The following is a 23,265-nucleotide window of genomic DNA, read 5'->3' as shown; positions in this document are numbered from 1 at the left end:
AATACATATCAATCACCAATACACCCTAGGATCCACCTAGCAACTCCCTAAAAAGCACCCTGGCAACCATTTAGTAGTGCCTTAGCATCGGCCAAAACACCTTAGTAATGATGACAAAGCTCCCTGGTGACCACATAGCAACACCCTAGCAACCTACTAAAGCATCCTGGTAGTCAGCCTGTGATGCCTTAGCAACCACTAAAGCATTTCAGTAAACACACAGCAACCACAAAGCACCCTAGTGACCACATATCAACGCCTTAGCAACCACCAAAGCACCCTAGTAAACACACAGCAACCACAAATCACCCTCAAGCACCTCAATACTAGGTGACAACCACCTAGTAATGCCTTAGCAACCACAAAGCACCCTAGTAACCACTTATAAACGCCCTAGCAACCACAAAAACACCCTGATAACCACCAAGAAATGCCTCGCAAACAAAAATACAACCTAGTAACCACAAAGCACCCTAGTAACCACCTAGCAACCACCCTGGTAACCACCTAGAAATATTCAGAAACCACAAAATACACCCTAGTAACCACTTAACAACCACCTAGAAATGTCGTAGCAACCACAAAACCCAGCCTGCAAACCAACTGGAAATGCAACAAGTTGTACATGGGCAAACTCCATTCTAAATCTAGTAGTATGCCATTTTTTTTAAGTGATTTTTATTGTTGTAAAACTTAAAACTGAGAAGTCTGTTCATAATATGTTGATATTGAACCCCCCGCAGATAAATAAGCCAGGGGGATTTGCATGCGAACACCCCCTGTAGTGATCTGCATTGATTTGCAGCGCGTGGCAGGGTGCCAGGAATATAGCTAGAGCAGCACAGCTGGTTGTCGATATTGTTGATATTAGAGCCACATCCAACCAGTGCAACTGCACAGAGAAACGCAAAAACCCAACCAAGGCTGAAGAAGCCCCAAGGTCACGTGATGCGAATGAGCGGCTCTTTCTCTCATAGCGGAGATGCTTATCTGTAATTCAATCCGTATGTGTGAAGGGAGGACCCTGTGAGGTTGTTGTTACGCCATTTACGGCACCTTCAGTTGTAAACCGATCTGCCTCTTTCACTAAAGCAGATCATGGATTCTAGACGCATCTGACAGAAACTAAAGATGCTGTTGATTCAAAGTTGTCTGGGCGTGTCGAGTCAGTGGAACTAATCTGGACGTCGTGATTGGCTGAAATCTCAACACGCCTTCTTCCTCTTCACTTTTACGACCGATACAATCCCCAGTGCCGTGTTGCCTCAGTGTGACCCCTAACTCTCTCCTTCTTTCACACAGTCTCTCTTTTGGTGGCTTTTGTCCACCTCCCAGTGTATTATTGTCATCCAAACGTTCCCAATTAACAATGCAGCTCCTTTTTCTGAAAAGATGAGACCTGGATCTCCATCAGGGTCACTGTTTTTCTTACGACCCCTGAATGGCGCAGAGCATTGAAGAATAAAGGAGGTGCACTGTTTACCAGTCAAAAACAACGCGGCATTGATTGCTGACATAATCGAAAACAATCTCTTTGTAATTGAAATGATTGCAGAGGTGCATCGTGCATATTTCGACCACTGAACCCACGGGAAGCGTGTTTCTAGCACACCATCAACAGGTTTTGTTGAGTCCAAACTGAGCGGTGTAGACGTGTACAATGCGCCTCTCTGAATGCTGAAGGAGCTGTATCAAGCTCGCCCTTATAAAAGCTGTCCAGCAAGTGAAGTAGGTGCCCTGAATAAATTATGCAAATTTAGCAGAAAGGATAACAACAGGGAGTGCAGAAACAGTGTGATTTCTGTGAGATTTAGAACAGGCACAAGATGTAACCACATGCTTTTCAGAGTGTAAGAATCAATCATTTACAGGGACAATATAAGATCGAGCAATTGTGTGAATTGAATATAAAATGTAAATATAAATGTATGTTGATCCTTAGATTCTGAATTGGGTGCATTGAGGACATTCTTGTTATACAGTAATTTTTATACTCTTTAACTTGAATGCATTCATTTAGATATTTTTTTTTAAATTGAGAACACTGGAAAACGCAATGAATTGGTCACCAACTTAGCACAAATTTTATTATGCTTTCTATAAAAACCATTTGACTGGAGCATGGAGTATTTCTGCATATATTACCAGTTTTATATTAGAGGTTAATGCAGCGCCTGTGGGGACATTGTAAAAATAGTAACATCTACTTAACCGAAGTGCAATGAATTAAAACGAATTCCTAACAATGTTCACTTTAAAAGAAAACTGATTGACTTTCAAAGTGTAGCCTAATATTTAATACAGTATATTCAGACATTAGGCATACAGCATAACATAACCCATTCCGTCTTGCTTTTCTTTTGTTCAAAACAGTCCAAATATGTCAACAGGCAGCTTTCAGCATAAAAGTCCTTTCCAATAATTTATAATGCAATGCATGCTCATGCATAAACAAACAAACACCACATTGCATGTTTAAATCTCACAAAGCTCTCTGCGTATTATAAAAGGTCGGTGAACTTTACATTTAATACAATGTTGCGTGTCACTAGCACCGTTTCTTGACCATGCACGTCCAGTTTGTCGGACCGTAAACCTTCGATTGATTATGCGCGAGACTGTCGAGGCTGTGGGCGGCGCGTGAACGCAGCGTCTCTCCTCTCGCGCGCAATGATCATACAGTGAATGAAGCTCTAGCGTGGGAAAGACGAACGGGATACGAGAAACGCTGACATGGATCCAGTGTAACATCACTGCAATAGCTGTTATTGCGTTATCAATAGACCAGCGTTCACTCTTCATTTAACTCGAGTCTGAAGATGATGCGTCTGATCACAGCCACATCACATCTGTTCATCGCACAGATGTGGCTCATCTGTCACACAGGTAACAAGTCAATACAGTCATGAGTGATGGATGCGTCCTCATACAGTAGATGTGTGTTTGGGCATGAATGCATTGATGCGTAAAGTTGCATGTATCCAAGAGCTTTAATTCCACAGGTTGTTAGCGCATTTATGAATTTATTATTGATTAATGGATTATTTTTTGATGAAAGTAGTCATTTCAGTCCTGTAATATAAAAAGTATAGCAATAACTGTGTTCTGAAAACATTACGATGGGCTGTTGGGTGAACGGATCAAAGGTTTATGGATCAGTTTTAGATGAGCTGAATTAATATTAATCATTTCAAATGGTTTTATAACAAGGTTTTAATAGTTCATTTCTGTCATACAGAACAATATCAGGTTTTTGAAGATGCCAGAGTGTGTAAGAGTTTATTAATAAATATGAAGTGTTCATTATGCAGGCTGTGAATTGCCTAGTTGTTTTTATTTTATTTTCTTGCAGTTAAATTAGATTTGTGTATGGATGCTGTGCTTAATATTTAGTTTAGTTTCAAGGACCTTTCAGCTGCAGGACAGACTTTGGCTCGTTGCTCTTGGCACACGATCACCAATATGATGGTCTTTTAATCTCTCTGTCTCTGTTCACCCTGCTGAATTAAATGTAATTTGACATGGTGGAGAAATATAAAGCAATGTGCTTTTGACTGGATGTGTCTTGAGCCATCTGCATCTCTGATGCCCCCCCCACACACACAGACACACACACTCACTCACTCACTCACTCACTCACTCATCTCTTTTCCTCAGAGTTGATCTCAGTACTGTGACAATACACAATTGTCCTGCTATATCAGTCTAAAATGATGTAACTGCTGATTTTGCTGAGAAGCATTAGTTATTTCTTGTTCAGGAGTTACACAGGCAGCTGTGCTGTCACTTTATGTGTGTGTCGGAGATTTGCAGAGTGCTGGCGCATGTTACACCCTGTTGTTGGATGTGATGGCAGGGGAAGCCCGTTTTGTGCTGCTTTTGTCTCAGTGACGCTCATTCACCATTAATGCCAGCAGCAGGAAGAGAGAGAGAGAGAGATTCGGCCAGAATCTGATTGATCGACTCACACAGGGTCACCCTGCCATGTCCGAACAAAATAGCGCTGGTCGGAAAAAATGCAGTTTAGTTTCTCTTGATCAAATGACTGACAGTGAAAGATTGATTGTCATTGATTCACCCCCACAATCCAGAGGCATTTCATTACTAGACATTATCTGACAGTGACAGGCATTACCAATCAATTGTCACACTTTGTGACAACACAAACTGTTATATTTAATATAACATTTTATATTTGATTTTGTTCGCATTCATTATCAATCATAAAATATGTGATCTGTAATATCTCATTGTTAGTTGGCATACGTTGAACCCATCTCCGTTTCTTTTATATGTATAAAGAGTTATTGGAGATGCTTCATAAAAAGCTACTGTTCAGACCTTCATGGACTTTGCTTTAGTGGTATTTGGCACCAGAACCCTGAACTTTTCCAAGGTTACACGATACCAAAGAAGGTTCAGAGAGGACATATTTAATACCTGCACAGTACACATTTGTACATGATTTTTGGTTCTGTTTCAATACAGGATATTGTCTCCATTAATTGGTTCTCAACTGGAGGACATATTTTAACCATAAAATATATCGTCACCTTCCTAAAATAACTGATCATCAAAATGACTTGGCCAATTATTTTAGGAAGGTGACGATATGCAATTTTGTAAACACTTTATTTTATAGTGTCCCTGTCACACATGCACTGTAGTAATTAGAGTAAATTTATGCATAATTACAAGCAACTAACCCTAATTATGTAGTAAATGCATGTAGTTCATTAATATTACTCCATACTTAAAAGGACTCCTTCAAATAAAGTGTAACCCAAATTTTTATTGTAAAATGCAACAACTTATAAAACCATGCATAGCTAGAATTGCAAAATAAATAGGCTTATCAGTGTTTAAAAGGAGCAGAAAACATTTTTGGTGTTAATGTCGCAGGCTATGCATCCAATCCAGTGGTATTTTAGAGAAATCTGTCTTTCATTTGGTAGAAGCTCGTCACATTTGACAGATGCTATCATGGACAAGTTGAATGATATGCATAAAAGAAAATACAACCCACAGGTTCACTCACAATGGAGATACATATGGTTTGCCAACCACAATATGTTTTATGAATTACTGGTGATGACTAGAGCATGAAACTGTTTAGAAAATGTAGGAAATGTTCCTTTTCATGTTAATCATTTAGCATGTTGGTAAGCCTGTGGATTTCCTGAAGCCAAACCCGCTGAGAACGACTGCTCTGTATAACCTTTATCATCAATAAATAAATCCATGTCAAATCCACATTAATAATTGATGATATGGCCTATTTAAAACTCAGCAGTTGTACCCTATTTAAGCATAAAAAACAACTCCTCTGAGTTTTGTTTATTGGGACATGAAGGGATTGGCTGGAGTCATGTTAAATCGTGTCCTTCGGATTTCTGCAACTTCTGTGAATCAACCTTAAACTCAAAGAGCAAACTGTGCATCAGTGTCCAGTCGGATAATGAGCGTCACCAGCGCAGGCTTGTGTCTGTGGGTGTCAACACTAGAAGCAGCTCCAGTTGACTTCCAGCGCCCGTCTGTGTCTAACACAGCCTGAGGCAATATTGCTTGTACCGTTATGTCATCCCAAAAACAGAGACTTACATAATCAACAGAGGCGTGCTAGATATTAAATGCACATTGATTTTAATCAACCTGAAATGTTTTGTGCTGAACCTGATGCTAACCGCTTAGGAAAGAACATTTTTATAGCTCAAGTGCTTTGTTGATAGTCGTATCAATGCTGTATCTCTATTAAACCTGCGTTAAAACAGCATGCTAGCTGTTTGTTTTTGGCCTAAAACATTCCCCAGAGGAAAGCTGTTCAGCATTGGGGTAATACAATCTCCTCGCATTCAGAATAAATCTGGACAGGCACTGAGACGGCCAGCCGTATTAATTTCACTTCATTTCCGTTGCATTTTCCAGTGGTCGTATTGCTTTCCAATGTGTGCGATTAGATTAAAGTCGTCTGGATATTTACACGATCGCAGAGTATCGTTTTCCACCGACTAAGGTTGGTGTTTGTGCATGTGGAAGTGGAGTTAAAGAGCTTTAGATGTAAAATGAATTGCCTGCTCGTCTCATGTGGCACTGACAAAAAAAAATGGACGTACCCTGAAAATTTTTTGTGGACCTCTCTAGCAGTTTCGGCAAGAAACATGTACTTTGAATTGAACGTGTGTGTGTGTGTGTTTATAGTGTAATTTTCACTTAGAAATTGCTAATAAATTTCACAAATTATTCCAAAACAAAACATATTTACAATTCTACAGTGTATGAGACCATCTTCTGAGATATGATTGCTTTTTTAAAACATTTATTAATGAGATTTATGGCAAAATGTCACACCTGTCACAGGCTACATGCTTAACTTAAGCAGATTTCTTTCTTTCTTTTCCCTCCATAGTAGGCCTAGTGTTGAAATTCTGAGAGAAGATTCATTTTTAAAGCCCGTTTCTTGATTCTCTCTCTGTCAATGCTCACTGCCGTTCTACAGATTTTCTTCTTATCTGTAGTGTAAATATTTAGAGAGGAGGCATAGAACTGGAAAAAGCGTGAAAATGAGGCTGAACGCTGAAGAAAAAGAAAGCGGTCTTCCTCTTGACCTCAGGATGTGGAGCTGGAGCTCTAGTAAAGCACCGGCAGCGTGCTGAACTCATAAATGCCAGTGTTCTGGCTTTGGCTCGGTCCAGCGGACGGACGGTGAGGCGAGGAAGGAAAGCTTTTTCCCGGTTAAAGAAAGATGGAGTATTTGGTTACCTTTCCAAATTGGGTCTGACCTGGTGTCTGTGCCGATAGGGAGGAAGTCCTAATGGCTGAAAGCCACCGGAGGTTCTGTCTGTTGTCAAGGAGTTTCCTCTGGCATGTCCTAAGGCTGAATGGAGAGCGTCTCCTGCTCGGATGTGCCCAGATAAAAAGCATCATGGATATTATGTATTGTCAGACACAGCGCTTGTTCACTATAGCGATAGTAAAAGATTTGCTGTCAAATAGATTTACTGAGTTGTACCTATGGATCACAACAGTTAATATTGTCCCACAGCAATATTTATGTCCTAGAAAGATGCAGTTATTTATGTTTTGCTACCACCACTACAAATGGACAATAGTAGTAATAGTAGTGCAGATGATTTCAATAAATAAATCCCTAACCCCGAATTAAAGGTTTTTGGGTGCAAAACTACCCGTACCAACAGACTTAGCATTAGTGAGGTTGAATAGTTATGACTTTTTTTCTTTTTTCTTCTAGTTTCGTTGCATTTTTAGCGCTTGTGCACTAATTGGTGTGTTAACCAGCAAGAAAATCGAGTCATGTAATCAGATTACTTTTTTCAAGTAACTAGTAAAGTAACGCATTACTTCTAAAGCGACTTTTAAAATTTAATACATTTTTATTTTACAGAATAACCATGTACATTCTCTTCAAAAAACCCTTAAGGCCTATTTATACTTCTGCATCGGACCTACGCCGGAGCCTCTACGCTGTAGGCAACGCGTTGATTTTCATTTATACTTCTGCGTCGTTGTCCGCGTTGACGCGCAATTACACTTGAAGAGGGAGCATGTGAAACCCGAGGGAACGGTCCTAGCAGACCAATCACAGCGCTTGCGTCCGCGTAGAGTTGACGCGTTGTTACATTTTTGGAGAGGTGCACGTCAGGGTACGCCGAAGGGCGCGCTACACATAGCCTACATCGTAGCTACGGCGTGAGTTCGACGCAGAAGTATAAATAGGCCTTTATAGTGCTCAACTGTCCTAAATATGCATTCTTTAGATTAAAATAATTTCTAGTTATACAAGGTGAAAAGTAGTTTATTTTTTCATCCTTGCTCAACAGGGAAATCTCAGAACAGGGCCAAGGATGTATGAGTGTTAATTGTTTACAAAAGTATAAAAAAAATTTTTTTTAAAGCAGCACAACCTTGATTTTTCTCGCCTCCGGTGTCCTTCAAAAACATCTCTGAGCTCAGTTTGTCTTATAGAGAACTATGCAGTGATAAAGGCATTTGCTAAAAGTTGGATTAGTGAGTTTCTGTGAATCTTGGAGGCAGGGCAGCGTATATGAGAACTGGGCCGGGGTGTCGGGGAAGGTATAAACCCCCAGCTGTTCACTGGCATTACTACCTTCAGCTACAGTCAGTGCGTTCTCACGCAGACCACATGACACTTTCCCTCTGACCCCTGCAGCAACAGCTGGCACAGGCTGCTGCACACGTTTTCCCGGATGAAGATTCCCTCTCTTCAGATGCAGGGTTTCTCAAACTCGGTCCTGGAGGGCCACTGTCCTGCACACGGTTTAGCTCCAACCCTGATCAAACACACCTGAGCAAGCTAATCAATGTCTTCAGGACCACTAGAAACTCACAGCTAGGTGTGTTTGATAAGGGTTGGAGCTAAACTGTGCAGGACAGTGGCCCTTCAGGACCAAGTTTGAGAAACCCTTCTCTAATGCATCAAAAACGTCAACTGAAAATTGGCTTTGAAACAATATTCACTCAGAAGTTGCCTATATTTAACAAATAAGCGCAAAGAAATGGCAATAAACAAACTCAAACATGAAATTTGAAAAACATGAAAATATTTTTTTGCACCTAAAGGGACATGGTAAGGGGGAAAATGAGATGAGGAAAAAATGTCAATGCTTTTTGCGTTCTCTTGCAAATGTTTTGCGTTCCCCCGAGAAAGTTTGCATTCATTTGCAAAACTTTTGAGTTCTTTGAGTTTCTCGGGGGAACGCAAAAGTTTTGCGAGCAAATGCAAAGTTTCTCAGGGGTACGCAAAACTTTTGCGAGAGAATACAAAAGCATTGAAATATATTTTTTCCTCCCATCTCATTTATCTCATGTCCCTTTAGGGGCTCCGTAGGTTTTGGACCCCATTGACTTTCATTGTATGAAAAAAAAACAAAGTCATACAGGTTTGGATGTCAGAGTGTGCAAATGAGTACAAATACTACAAAATTAAACATTTTGGGTGAACTAGCCCTTTAAACTCTCGTCTAGGCAAGTATAGATGGATTATATTTCAGGATGTCATATTTCCAGCCCTAAAGTTGCTGCCATTTTAGTGAAGTTTTAAACTTTCTTTAATTATTTCCCAACTGGCTGTTTTCCAAACCTTGACCTTAGGGATCCGAATATAATCCATGCCCTTGGAAACACATGTCATAATTCAATTAGCTGTCCATTTTAACAGTTTCGTTCCCCATGTGCGCCCTCTTAATATCAAACAGGTGTTCTCCATCATGTGAGAGCAGCGACGGACACAAAACAGTTCACAGGCTGCGTTTCATCAAGACGAGGGGAGGGAACTCTGCGTCGGAAGTTATTTAGCGACACGGTGAGGAAGGGGGACTCAGATTTGAGGCCCCGTGTTTTGTTCATGATTTAGAAACATGACGTGCTGGCCGGCTTCCCCGAGATTTTTCTAATCCTCTTATTTATTTGAATTAGAGAGGTTTGCAGAGGGCCGAGGATGGTTACGATCCCTCCCCCATCCATTTTCCTATGCCGTACTGGACACATGGATATACCGTCTGCATACTGAGAGCCTTTCTCAGTCAAAGCCACCATCCGAGTGCGACGGCTTTGACCGTGTGACTGCAGTCAGGCTGTAGTAAACAACTTCTGCTTGCCAGATAGTTTTCATTCAAGAAACTTTGCACTTGAATGTGAAACTTTGCACTTAAAGTGTGCTCACGACATTGAGTAGTTTCAGAGTACTGAACTCATCATTTACCTCAACTCACCCTCAAGTTGTTCTCAAGTAAACCTGCTTGATGTTCTTTCTTGCGCTGAACACAAAAGCAGATATTTTGAAGAATTTAGCTAACCAATCGGCTGCTGGTCCCCACTGACTTCCATAGTAAATAAAAATACTGTTGACTCTTATCATTCAGATGACTTGAACACAGGATTAAACTCTTGCCGCTTGTTTTAAAATATCTAAATATCTAATAATTTTGTGTATCTGTAAAATCCAAGAAAATCTCCATTTCTTGTCATTTTGTTCTGTGAGAGAGCAGTGAGAATGCAGGATGTGAAATTTAATAGGGGTCCAGCGAAGGGCTTTATTGTCGATAGACTCATTAACATTAAACTGTGAGCAATTTTAATCTAATTTGCCCTAGGCTTTTCTTTCAGTGCCTGTGAAATGGACCCGAGCCAGAGAATCTCCGGGGCTTTATTGAGGCGCAGGTTGCTGCTCTTCCTCAGAGTATGATACTGTGTTCCTGTGAAACGGGTCTGGATTTTGTGGGATGAGCTGAGCAAAAGAGCTTTTTCCACTCGCAGCTTCATCACCCTGCCAACTGGGATTTACTCCACAGAACCGTCAAACACAAAGCCTATTTTTAAGAAAGAAATGTCCTAAACAAATGTGTGTTTTACCATGTTTTACCACAAGAATACTGAATGTAAATACTAAATAATGTGGTGTGGTGCAGTGATGTTTGCTAACTAACAGTGATTTTTTTTTTTTTACACATTTGCTCTTGACACTGATCTTCAACCCTGAAATGTATATATAATGTGTGTGTACATAGTCAGGACATACTATATGTACACATACACAGACACATATACAGTATATATACAGCATAGAGTATATATTATATATCACATCTAACTTTTATGTTGATCTCACTAAAAATATATTGAAAAAGTTATACTGTTTCCTAAGAAATATCCTTATATGGACAGCAGAGGCACTTACAGTGCAATGCATAAGTGAATACACCCATGCTAAAGTTGACTAAAAAGAGGAATAAAAAATCATATTTTGGAAATTGAACTTAATGCCTTAATTTAAAAAATTAGGAAAAATCCAACCTTTAAGGACACCAATTTTCTTTGTGAATGAATAATGTATCGTAAATAAATAAATGTTCTTCCTTAAAATACATGGTGCATAAGTGAGTACACCCCTATGTTAAATTCCCATAGAGGCAGGCAGATTTTTATTTTTAAGTATTTTTTTATTTTTAAATTAGGATACTATGCATCCTGATAAAGGCCTTTGGAATTAAAATAGCCCCACATCATCACATAGCCTTCACCATACCTAGAGATTGGCATGGTTTTATTTCAGTTAGCCTAAAAGCTAGTTTGATTTGCATTGAGAGATGATCTTATGGAAAGTGCCCCATGCCAATCTCTAGGTATGGTGAAGGCTATGTGATGATGTGGGGCTATTTTAATTCCAAAGGCCAAGGGAACTTTATCAGGATGCATAGTATCCTAAATTTTTTTTTTTTTTAAATACTTAAAAATAAAAATCTGCCTGCCTCTATGGGAATTTAACATAGGGGTGTACTCACTTATGCACCATGTATTTTAAGGAAGAACATTTATTTATTTACAATACATTATTCATTCACAAAGAAAATTGGTGTCCTTAAAGGTTGGATTTTTCCTAATTTTTTTAATTAAGGCATTAAGTTCAATTTCCAAAATATGATTTTTTATTCCTCTTTTTAGTCAACTTTAGCATGGGTGTATTCACTTATGCATTGCACTGTATGTTTGTGAACATCACTTGTGTCTGAGTATTCTTTGTAATAATGGCCTGTTCTGTGGCAAAAGTCTTCAAAGGATCTATTGTAGCCACGGTTCTCAGTCACCATTCACTGAGTAATGGGCTCTGGGAGGCAGGGATGGCTGCGGCAGGGCCGGCCGTATTACATGTGAGAGCTGTCAGGTCAGGGGGTACGACTGTTAAAATGCTAAAATGCTCTTTAACTGACTTTTACATGCTTCATCAGTTTTCATCATCTCCAAATCCCTTGGAAGGACAGTTTACACTGAAGCTTGACTTGTGTTCAGTGTAGCCTTTTTTTGGGATAAACTATTCCTTGTACTGTCAAAGTATGTGAAGATGTTGTTTCTTAGAAGGTTAGGGTTACAAACTGGACACCTGTGTGTGTATGAGGTCATGTGTCCTTTCATATACACTTTCCCTTGTACACACTGACATTTGTCTTTTGATGTGTCTGGGCAGGTGTCCTCACAGCCTCACATGTGTTCCAGCACACACATACATATGACACCATACACTAGCACACACATCAGACAGTAATGTCACTCAGTCTAAAATAATGACCTTTCCCTCATCACACTTTCATTTAGAGATATTCACACCACAGTCACTGGAGAGAGTAATGAAAGAGGGTGAAATAGGAAGGGCCGCTTGAGTCTGATGACTCATTTTAAAAGCATAACCTACTGTGATACCCTAACAACTGCCCAGAACACTCTTGCAACCACATAGCAATGCAATATATACCATTTAGAACACCTTAGCAGCAACATAGCAACCCCCTAACAACCACATAGCAATGCACTATACAGGTATGTGCCACATAGAACACCTTAGTAACTACATAGCAGCACCCTGGCAAACATCCACAACACCCTAAAAATCACATAGTGTTCTGAGTTTTCTCTGTAAACCACCTAGAACACCTTACCAACAACATAGCAACACCTTAGCAACCATATAAAAATGTACTATATGTGGTACTTAGAACACCTTAGCGACTACATAACAACCACCTAGAAACATCTACAACACCCTAGAAATCACAAAGCAATTCACTATAGCAATGCACTATGTACACACCTTAGAACACATTAGCAGCAACATAGCAACACCCTAGCAACCACATAGCAATGCACTATATATGCCATTTAGAACTCCTTAGTGTCTGCATAACAATGGCTTAGTAAACATCCACAACACCCTAGAAATTACTAAGCAATACACTACATAGCAATGCATTATATACATCACCTATAACACCTTAGCAACACCCTAGCATCCACATCATACAACCTAGCCTCACTGTGGCAACTTTTGCATTGGCGAAACCCCAAAAAACTTGTATAATGGATTACAACACTGTTGATTCCAAAGATTGTTGTTTTATTTTTGTGGTTTCTATGAAATTAAAGACTGTAAGTGTACAGGACACAGGCTTTACGCCTCATGCATTTGTGCTCCTCTGAATTACTGGTGCATTGACTCCAACTCTCCTCATCTTTCCCATTCCAGATCTGGCCACGCCGTACCTAAGAGGGCAGCGCAAACTCACCGAGGACGTTGACTGGTCTTACACAGGTAGGTAGAAAACGAACAAATGCCCTTATTGTGTGCTTTTTACCAGACTTCAGTGTGGCATGCCACTGGCTTAAAGCCTTAAAAACCTTTTCTCCTTTGAGCGAGAGATAGGGATAAGGTAGCAGTAGATGGAAGTGAATAATGACGGATCAATGTCCGCTCTCCATTAGAAAGACGGCAGTGAGTCGACCTTCTGAATGAGAGGTACCAGCACACACTGCCACTGACCCGCCTGTGCAGGAGATTAGCTGAAAGTCTTAGACACTTTAAGATACTAAAGTCTTTTTAAAAAAAGGAGTAGGTGACATTCAGGATTGTGTGAGGCCCTTGACTTGTGGCTTTTAAATCGAGCCGGAGACCGCTTTAAAAAATGGTAGAAAACCTATGGAATCTTGTTTCCGGTAATTGTGAATAAACTCATAATTGCGAGTTATAAAGTCAGAATTGTGAGAGATAAACTTAGAATTAAAATTGGACTTTGTAACTTGCAATTGCGAGTTTATATCTCGCAATTCTGACTTCTTTTCACAGAATTGTGAGATATAAACTCTCAATTGCAAGTTACAAAGTCCAAAAAAGGTTTTATAACACACAGTAGCGACTATATCACGTAATTATAACACGCAAGTGCGACTATATCACGTACAGAGGTGGAAGTAACGAATTACAACTACTCACGTTACTGTAATTAAGTAGTTTTTTTGGGTACTTGTACTTTTTTGAGTATATTTTTAAATCTGTAATTTTACTTGTACTCAAGTAAGCTAATAAGTAATCTACTTCGCTACTTGTAAAATCACATTTCGTTACTGAGTACAATTTGAATTGATATTCAAATCTTTGAATGGCATTTCGGTAGCCAATAAAAATATTCGATCGTAAACGGACCAATAAAACCCCTGATATTTGGACTGAATGAAAGCCGCCGCAGTCGCAGCAGGATTTGAAGAGCTGATCATGAAGGAGGCGATCGGAGCTCAGAGTGATTAATGGCTGGACTGAAAGTTTGCAACAACAAACTACATAGTAGTATTGTCAAAATATCTATATTTTACCAGCTGCGCGTTCTCATTCTCTCATCTCAACGACAGCGAGTTTGACACACCCGCCTCCTCTCAGCGCGGGATTGCAGGTAGGCCTATTGCGCATAATTTTATTAATACCTGTAAGTTTCTATGGCATATTTTAATGGCAAATGTCACGAACAATATTATAGCGCGAGGGCACATTCATGTAATCGCAGAAACCTGGACGCGAGCTCTCAAATATACGAACGATATTGAGTGTGCGGCGCGCTCTCGGACTGTGTGTCATATCATGTGCAATCGCGAATCTCTCCAAGTGGTTCTCACTGCAGACTCAAATGACGTCCAGCTCCAATCTCTCCATGCTCTTGAATTAAACGCTGTCAAAAGTTATGAAAAATCGAGTCTTTTTGCAAATTAAATTCAGATTGAATTGAAATCAAGCTTCCTTGTGCTGTGTGTGAGCTATTGCAACAGTTCACGTTACCCTATTGTAAAGACAAATACACTGAGTGAGTAAATATTAGATTATTAATGGTTATTGATCAATGTTTAAATATGTAAACAAAAGAAATTAAAATCTCACATTATAAAGTGGACGTACGTGTCTCTTCAGAAGACTTGAATTAAACTTTTCCATTCAAATAGATTACTGTTACAATGAGTGTTGTGCTTTTCAATGCTTGAAAATAATGATTGCCTTGACAAAATGGATGGACAAAAATGTAGATATTAAAATATTTAGTATGTAGTAGTTTTCCCGATGGTATTAAAAATGATAGGCTAGGCCTACTGAATATTGACATATTTCAAGGTGTCATATTGAAGTTAGAAATTCCAGTATCCACTAATTAATGTCCTTTGACAATAAGGTAAAGGTCTGAATTACGAGTTTATATCATGCAATTCTGACTTTATAACACACAGTTGCGACTATATCACGTAATTCTAAATTTATAACATGCAATTGCGACTATATCACGTAATTCTGAATTTATAACACGCAATTGCGACTTTATAACACACAATTGCCACTATATCACGCAATTCTGCCGTTATAACACGCAATTGTGACTTTATATCATGCAATTCTGACGTTATAAAACGCAACTGCAACTTTATATCATGCAATTCTGACGTTATAAAACGCAATTGCAACTTTATATCACGCAATTCTGACGTTATAACACGCAATTGCGACTATCACACAATTCTGACTTTATAACACACAATTGCGAGTTTATATCATGTAATTCTGACTTTATATTATACAAGTGCGTTATAACACGCAAGTGCGACTTCATATTACACAGTTCTGACTTTATATTATACAAGTGCGAGTTTATATCACAATTCTGACTTTATAACTGGCAAGTGTGACTTCATAGCATGCAATTCTGACTTTATAACGCACAATTGCTACTTTATATCATGCAATTCTGACGTTATAAAATGCAATTGCAACTTTATATCACGCAATTCTGACGTTATAACACGTAATTGCGACTTTATATCATGCAATTCTGACGTTATAACATGTAATTGCGACTTTATATCACGCAATTCTGACATTATAACACGCAATTGCGACTATCACACAATTCTGACTTTATAACACACAATTGCGAGTTTATATCACAATTCTGACTTTATAACTGGCAAGTGAGACTTCATATCACGCAATTCTGACTTTATAACGCGCAATTGTGACTTTATATCACTCAATTGCTACTTTATATCATGCAATTCTGACTTTATAACATGCATTTGCAACATTACATCACACAATTGCGACATTATATCACACAATTCTGACTTTATAACTAACAATTGTGAGTTTATATCAAGCAATTCTGTGAAGGAAAAAAAAGTCAGAATTGTGAGATGTAAACTTGCTATTGAGATAAAAAGTCAAAATTATCTTTTTTATTTTTTATTCAGTGGTGGAAACAAGCTTCCATAAGGGCCAAAACTGAGTCACTGAGTCACATTGAACAAATATTGTTTGAATGACTGAAGTAGAGTAGGATACTGACTGTGTGTGTGTGTGTGTGTGTGTGTGTGTGTGTGTGTGTGTGTGTGTGTTCACTGAGTCGAAACTAAATGAATTAACATGTGAAAGAACACGCTTGATTGTGAGGCCCAGCACAAACCTGTGAAGAAATAGAACGATACACGTTTCTCTGTTTAACTCTAATTGTTTCACGTAAAACCCTCTCTCCTCAAACAAAAGTTGTCAAGCTTGAATGCTAATTTGTTCATAGACTCTTGGAGAACTTCAGCTGACAGTCACACAGTGACTCTAACACTTCAGATTTCCTCCTGATGTGTGGGAAATGTCTATTTTTTTTTATTTTTATTATGCACTATTTGTGCATTTATGTGAACAGATATCGAGGTCTCGCAATCTGGTCACACAATTAAATGAGCAATATCCCATGTCTATTTTCACAGGAGTGCTTTAAAACGTTAACACATTTTCTTCACTTCTAATCCGTATTAGCATCCTTTACTGTGGGAACATTCAGGCAAATGCAATGGACCCTTTTATTGTGAACAAATACAGAAAAGCATTCTGAATTAGCTTTCAATGTTTTTAAATATCATGGGAAAAGCAAATGCTTTGCGATGGAAACCAACAGGCGAACACTGAATATTCAGTATATATCATATAATAGTGTGCTTATGTAGAGCGTTCCAAATTAGTCGCTTATTAGGTTCCATTTCAGTCAGGATGCAGCTGTGTATGTAGGCAGTACTGTCGACTTAGTTTTGGGACAGTTCTTGAATCTGCTCATGATCATTGGTTACTGTAGCATGCCCGTCCCCTGTTGACCCTGTTTTCCGAACCCCAGGGGTGCGTGTGATTCCTGCCTCTGGCATCGGTCCCTCTCCCGTCTCCATCTGCTGCGGGGGCTGCAGCTTTTTCCTCTAATCTACATGCTCTGATAACCTGCGGATAGAGCGTTTATAAACGAGACTCCCGCCTACGTCCTCAGAAGCACCTCTGCTATTATAGCTCATGATCTCAGTTTTATTCATGAAGCGCATGAAGGACGTATACAAATTACATATGTTTTTCCTACAGCAAATGTTGACGTGTGAATTACTGATCGATCGCAAAAGAGACATTGCTTAATGGTGTACACAAGCTGCAAAACAAGTTGCCATGGAAACGACACTACAAGTTACTCACACCCAAGCAACATTAATTTTTAAACCATCCACTTGTTCCTGACACTGGGATCCTTCTGAAGTGCATCTGTGTACTGTATCCAGTGTAGACAGCATCAGTCATTATAATGGGTTCTATTTGCTTTTGACGCGACACAACGCCAGTGGGCGGTCATATGCAAATATATTTGCCTGTGTGACATCACACATAATTTGAATATGTACTGTATATATTAATATACAATTGTATTTGTAATATCAATTTTTTTCATTTATAGTCTTTTAAAAAGGCATCTGAAATAATAAGTGAAATGTAGTGTTACAAAAATACAGATACTGAAATATCTGAAACGCTTCCAATACTAATTTCCCACAGAACAGATACATGATACCAGCTGCGCTTTCTTGCTCTCTCATCTCTCCGACGGCGAGTTGACACACAAACCCGCCTCCACTCACTCACTCTTTTCATTTGCTCCAAATGAATATTGTTGGTGTTACAGGGCTTGAATTTCGGCGTGGGATTTCACATATTGCGCATAATTTTTCTCCTTCCCGCAGATTTTGTGGGCACACCCAAAGTGCACGCATATTAAGCCGCCTCTGTATTAAATTGAGTAATTTTTCATTGCTTGTGTTTAATCAGTCAAATACACACAAAATAATGTCAAAAAGCCAGTCTTGGCGAGTATTCACTTAAACACAGTCAGTTTTATTTTAAGTGAACGTAAACGGTTGAGAAAGAAAACACATGTTTAACAGTATAATGGATCAGTGCATCAGGTCTTAAAGTGACAGCAGCCTAATATACCTGCTGCCAAATTATGAAATAATGTAAAAAAAATATATATATATATATATAATATAATATAATATATATATATATATATATATATATATATATATATATATATATATATATATATATGAATTTATTACATATATTTGATTATTAGCATATATATTATTTTATATTTGCTTTAATTTATTATATTTATACAATTAATTTGATTTAATTACATTAATATTACTTATAATTGTATAAAATCATATGTAATATGAATATTATAAATTATTATATTTCTAATTATATTGTATTAATCAAGTGTTAACCATCAGACAAGGTGTGTTTTTTTGTGAACAGCTACACTACTAATTTGTAGTGGATCCACAGACATTCACAACGGTTGTGTTCTACTTCTGCCCTTTGCTGACCTTCCTTAGGGGAAATTGAGAGGAAACTGTTGTGGATAATTGGCTGGTGTAATCAGAATGAATGTTGGGATGGATGAGGGTGTCATTATGGAGGTGGAGGATTCCACAATAACCATTCCCATATGCGACTGTTCATTCCCATGCGTCATGGAACGGCAGATTGCTTCAAAGGCCAAAGCGCATCCTACCTGTTATTGCAACAGAAATATTGGAAATGTCAGAACAGCCCAGAGGTCTCAGAATCCTTTAAATGACTTCAGGCTCTGCATTTATGCCACATCTCTACCGGTTACCATAGCAGCAGCCGTTCTCTTTGATTACAGCGTATCCACGTCGCGGCGTATGTGTGTGTCTGCCGAGCCAGATGCTGCACCGCTGTAACCTGACAGACTCGTAGTTCATTTCGCCAGCAGACGCTGTTTTCCTGTTGAATGTGGACGCCATCAATCAGGCTAATAGCAGACGTTTGTCTCGCATGTCGATATTAAGCACCTCGAGGATGTGGTTCTGTCCTCTCAGCCTAATTCTTAATAGCCTTTTAGAGACATATTAATTATGTTGTAGCTTTAGAGGGTGAAGAATTAACGGCCAGCTCGGGAGGTGAAAGTGAAATCACTGGGAAAATATACACTGTAATTGTCCTGCCAGGGAACATTAAAGCTGCTAATTCAGATCGCACGTTTCATCGTGTAGTTAAAGAGGCGTCCTCGGGGACAATTTTAATCAGATGTGTTTATGTTTGTGTGTGTGTGCGTGCGGTTTATTGCTCGTGCTTGTTCAGTGACGTGTGACCCATTGCCATCTGCTCCGTGAGTTTATCATCTGGTGAAGTCAGTGTGATATGCCATAGTGTTCACTATATGTGTTCAACACTACTGCAAGTGGCATTATTTTGCTCTGATCAGCACTGGCTCTTCATATGCCATACCATGTGCCTCAGTTTGCTGCCATATGCCATTATTTTATATTTTTGGCCTTTTATTTATAGTTTACAATAGATAGAACAGAGCATTATACTCAGAAGAGGATCTGGAAAATGCTGAAACAGAAATTTGACCTTACTGAACACTAGGTCACAGCTTTGGCATATGCTTTAATAAACTACATCTAATAAATATTAAGATATTAAATGGAACTTTTAGACTCTTTATAAGAACTATAATGCAGAAAAAGCCTTGCATTTTCCATGCTTAACATTTTAACCAAACGATTGTTGACAAGCAATGTTGTTATGGAAAAACGTATATAATATACTGTATATTATGCACCGAAATGAAAACTCTGACGAAACCGAAAATTCTGAATGCACAGTTCTTGGATTATACAAGAAGTTATGAGCTCATTAACTGAGACTAGATTTTTCTTTTTAATGAATAAAATGAATATTGGCACATTGCGTGACTATTTAAATGAACAAATAAAGGTGATTAAAATGGTCAAAGACAGAAACGTTGGCTGGTTATTGCCCCTTTGCCTTATGGATCCATATTAATGAATGAATCTAAACGTTTTGCTGCATTAATTAAGACAACAAATCTTTAACTGATTTGTTGCAAGATTATTCCCTTGTTCATTTGTCACACCCTTACTCTTTACAGGGGCCCTAAACCAGAAGCATTGGACAAAGAAATATCCAGTCTGCGGCAATGCCAGACAGTCTCCCATTGACATCAGTGAGGAGTTCACTCAGGTTAGGATGCAGTACCAGAACCTGCAGCTGGAGAACTGGGAACAGCCCACCGCCGATTCCACCACCATCACCAATGATGGCAAAACAGGTCTGCACACCCTCACTGGGTTTCTGGTGTTTACAAGACGTTTGTTCAGTTGGGGATAAAACCGCTTTTTAAACAGCACTCAGTGAAATTATACTGACAGGTTAACTCCCCAGAGCGATGTCCTCAGATGAATGCAATTACGACCTGAGATGAATCGCTGGTGGACTAATGGAGTTGCCGAAGAATAAAATCTCCTGGAATGACAATCGTATTTCTTTTTCTTACCTGTGAATGGCAGCTGGGTGGCTTTGGATGGTCTGTGCTTTTACAGGAGCACAGAAGAAAAGCTTGCACTGAACCTTTTGTTCTGATTTGACACTGTGAGATTGACAGATTATTCCAGCACAAAAGGCTCAGCTTAAAATGAATCTTTTATCAAGGCGAAGAGATGAAAGCTGAAGTATGAGCAATTAGAACACATTTGCACATGGCTTGCGTATATGGACTCACGGTCATTGAGTTTGTGTGTGTGTGTGTGTATCATGTTTCTCAGTGGTAATCAGTCTGAACGGTCAGTACTTCATAAGTGGAGGTGGGCTCAGATCCAGGTTTAAAGTGGGCAGGATCACGTTCCATTGGGGCCGATGTAACGCCACTGCAGACGGCTCTGAACACAGCCTCAACGGCAACAGCTTCCCTCTGGAGGTAAACCTCACCACACGTATAAATCACAGTGAATCAGGTTCTCTGCAAGATTGAGGATAACATGGAACTGCATTCATTTCATTTCCCACTAATCATACTATGATAAAATAAAAGTCAAATATGAACTCATGTTGACTATAAATGAAATATATGGAAGTGAGTCTCTCTCTCTCTCTCTCTCTCTCTCTCTCAGATGCAGATATATTGTTTTGATGAAGAGGAGTTTGAATCCATAGACGAGGCGATAAGTAGCGGAGGAAAGATAGCTGCTGTAGCTGTCTTTTTTGAGGTGATATTTTCATCCTGCGAACATCATACACGCTTATCCACACTGTATATTAACCCGTATAACGTCACCATGGTGCATCTGTAACCTTTTTATTATAATGACTTTAAAGACTTTGATCTGTTCCTTAGGCCAGCATTGAAGACAACCAGGATTATGTGGCCATCATTGACGGGGTGAACAGCGTGAGCCGATTTGGTACATCCTTGGTTTTCACATATCATTTTCATTATTTCAAATTCATCTGCAATCATCTGCAATAACATGCTTCTCTCTGACATTAAGGTAAAAGCAGCCCCCTGGAAGCGTTTTCTTTGCGGCCTCTGCTTCCACAGTCCCCCGAAAAATACTTCATGTACAATGGCTCACTCACCGCGCCGCCCTGCTCGGAGAACGTGGAGTGGATCGTGTTTAAAAACACAGTGGCCATCTCAGAAACCCAGGTCAGGACATCTCCGATTATTTTCTGTGCAAGTGCAACACATAATTTGGCTAAATAAAGTCAGAAGAGTCTTGAAGATCAGGCTAGTTTGGGGTCACTATTGCAGCCAATGGCTCTTTTGTGTTTGTGTGTGCGAGAGAGAGAGAGAGAGAGCGAAACCCCTCTCCTAAAAATGGAGCATGGTGAATACATCCCTGACAGCCCCTTTAAGCTATTCTTGAGCAAACGGAGGCGTGTGCATTAATATTTCAACTGGCCGCCGCCTGACGTGTGGATCAGAGATAAGCCCTCGGTGGAGGGGACGCAACTTTGCCCCTCTTATCCAGATGCACTTTAAAGCTCAGTTTTAAGATGCGAGGAGGGTTTTTTTTTGTCATGCGGTTGTGTAGCTATTTTTTCTTCGCTCTCATGCCTGATCCACTTTAAACACAGCCTGTTTCTTAGGCATGAAAATTTGATGGGGCGAAACACAGGCACGCTTAAGTATAGCTGATGAATCTTTAGCACTGGTTCAGCATTTGCATTAATTCACTCGTGCATATAAAGCTATTCACCGTCATTCATCTTGATTCCAATTTAAATCCAGTCAATATAAAGAAAAAATTATTAATTGGCTAATTCGGATTCTTGCTCTGTCATTCTTGTTGCAACATTGCTCTCTGAATTACTTAATTCTGATTGGTCTGTTGCATCTCTCTGTTTGTTGTTTAATGTTCTTCTTGCACAATTTAGTTTGTTTTAGTTAGTTAGTTTAAGTTAGTTATTTAGTTTTAGTAAGTTAGTTTAAGTTAGTTATTTTGTTGGTTTTAGCTAGTTTTATTTAGTTATTTAATTAGTTTTAGTTAGTTGGTTATTTAGTTAGTTTTAGTAAGTTGGTTAGTATCCAGACATTACTAACTTGTGAGATTATATATAGTCAGCCAGTCATCATAAAAATAAGCGTTTATTTGGTCATAAGGACTGCTGACTGTACATTGTTTCGTATGTATTTAATTGTCTTCTTAATTTATTTATATGTTTGTTGATTGTATATATTTTCCAATATCTTATTTATGTATTTGTGTATTTTTATTTAATGTTATTTCAAAAGTATTTGACAAAATACTACATTTTACATTATGATGATTATTATTATTATTAATACAAAGTTCTGTCATGAAACTCTAGATGGTGCAGGCTGATCGGTCCTTAAAGCAACACTAAGGAAAAATTTTTACCTTAAAATAATATTTCCAAAATCGTATCAGTGGTTCGTCAAGTCGTAACAGGGTGAAAGGCACTTCTGGATTCGCTTTGCAGCCCTATATCTGCTATAACCACACTATGCAAATTTGCCAAACCGGGTTGCGTTTCTGTAGTTCGAATGAGACATAAGAAAACTACAAATTCGACTTGCTTTACGTCAAGCGTTACAATAGTCATTATTTAGTTTTTCTTCGTTTCTGATGTCGCAATACATCATACTTTCATGAAATCATGCAACATACTCTACCTTGTTCATTCCAAAGCCGGTGCTAGATAACCAGCGAGCGTGCATGTGGCGAAATTATTTACGACAGCGGTAATGGACAATTCCGCTTCCA

At 38.9% G+C, this 23,265-nt stretch overlaps 1 protein-coding gene across 5 annotated transcripts in view; it reads left to right on the top strand.

The window, feature by feature from the left end:
- Positions 1 to 2,592: 2,592 nt before the first annotated feature.
- Positions 2,593 to 23,265, top strand: part of ptprz1b (protein tyrosine phosphatase receptor type Z1b) — a 38,403-nt gene continuing 17,730 nt past the window's right edge. For 3 of the 5 annotated variants that reach the window (XM_084406737.1, XM_084406735.1, XM_084406736.1), the window contains exons 1-7: positions 2,681 to 2,886; positions 13,052 to 13,117; positions 20,130 to 20,309; positions 20,803 to 20,954; positions 21,148 to 21,243; positions 21,372 to 21,438; positions 21,526 to 21,683. In XM_084406737.1, the coding sequence (XP_084262863.1) occupies positions 2,820 to 2,886; positions 13,052 to 13,117; positions 20,130 to 20,309; positions 20,803 to 20,954; positions 21,148 to 21,243; positions 21,372 to 21,438; positions 21,526 to 21,683 (786 nt within the window). In that variant the 5' untranslated portion in view covers positions 2,681 to 2,819. Of the gene's footprint in view, positions 2,887 to 13,051; positions 13,118 to 20,129; positions 20,310 to 20,802; positions 20,955 to 21,147; positions 21,244 to 21,371; positions 21,439 to 21,525; positions 21,684 to 23,265 lie in introns of all 5 variants that reach the window. The other 2 variants (XM_084406738.1, XM_084406739.1) reach the window with 2 other exon arrangements.

Source organism: Rutilus rutilus (assembly GCF_951802725.1).
Source record: "Rutilus rutilus genome assembly, chromosome: 4".
NCBI classification, from domain to species: domain Eukaryota; kingdom Metazoa; phylum Chordata; class Actinopteri; order Cypriniformes; family Leuciscidae; genus Rutilus; species Rutilus rutilus.
This window is presented reverse-complemented; position numbering and strand designations above follow the sequence as displayed.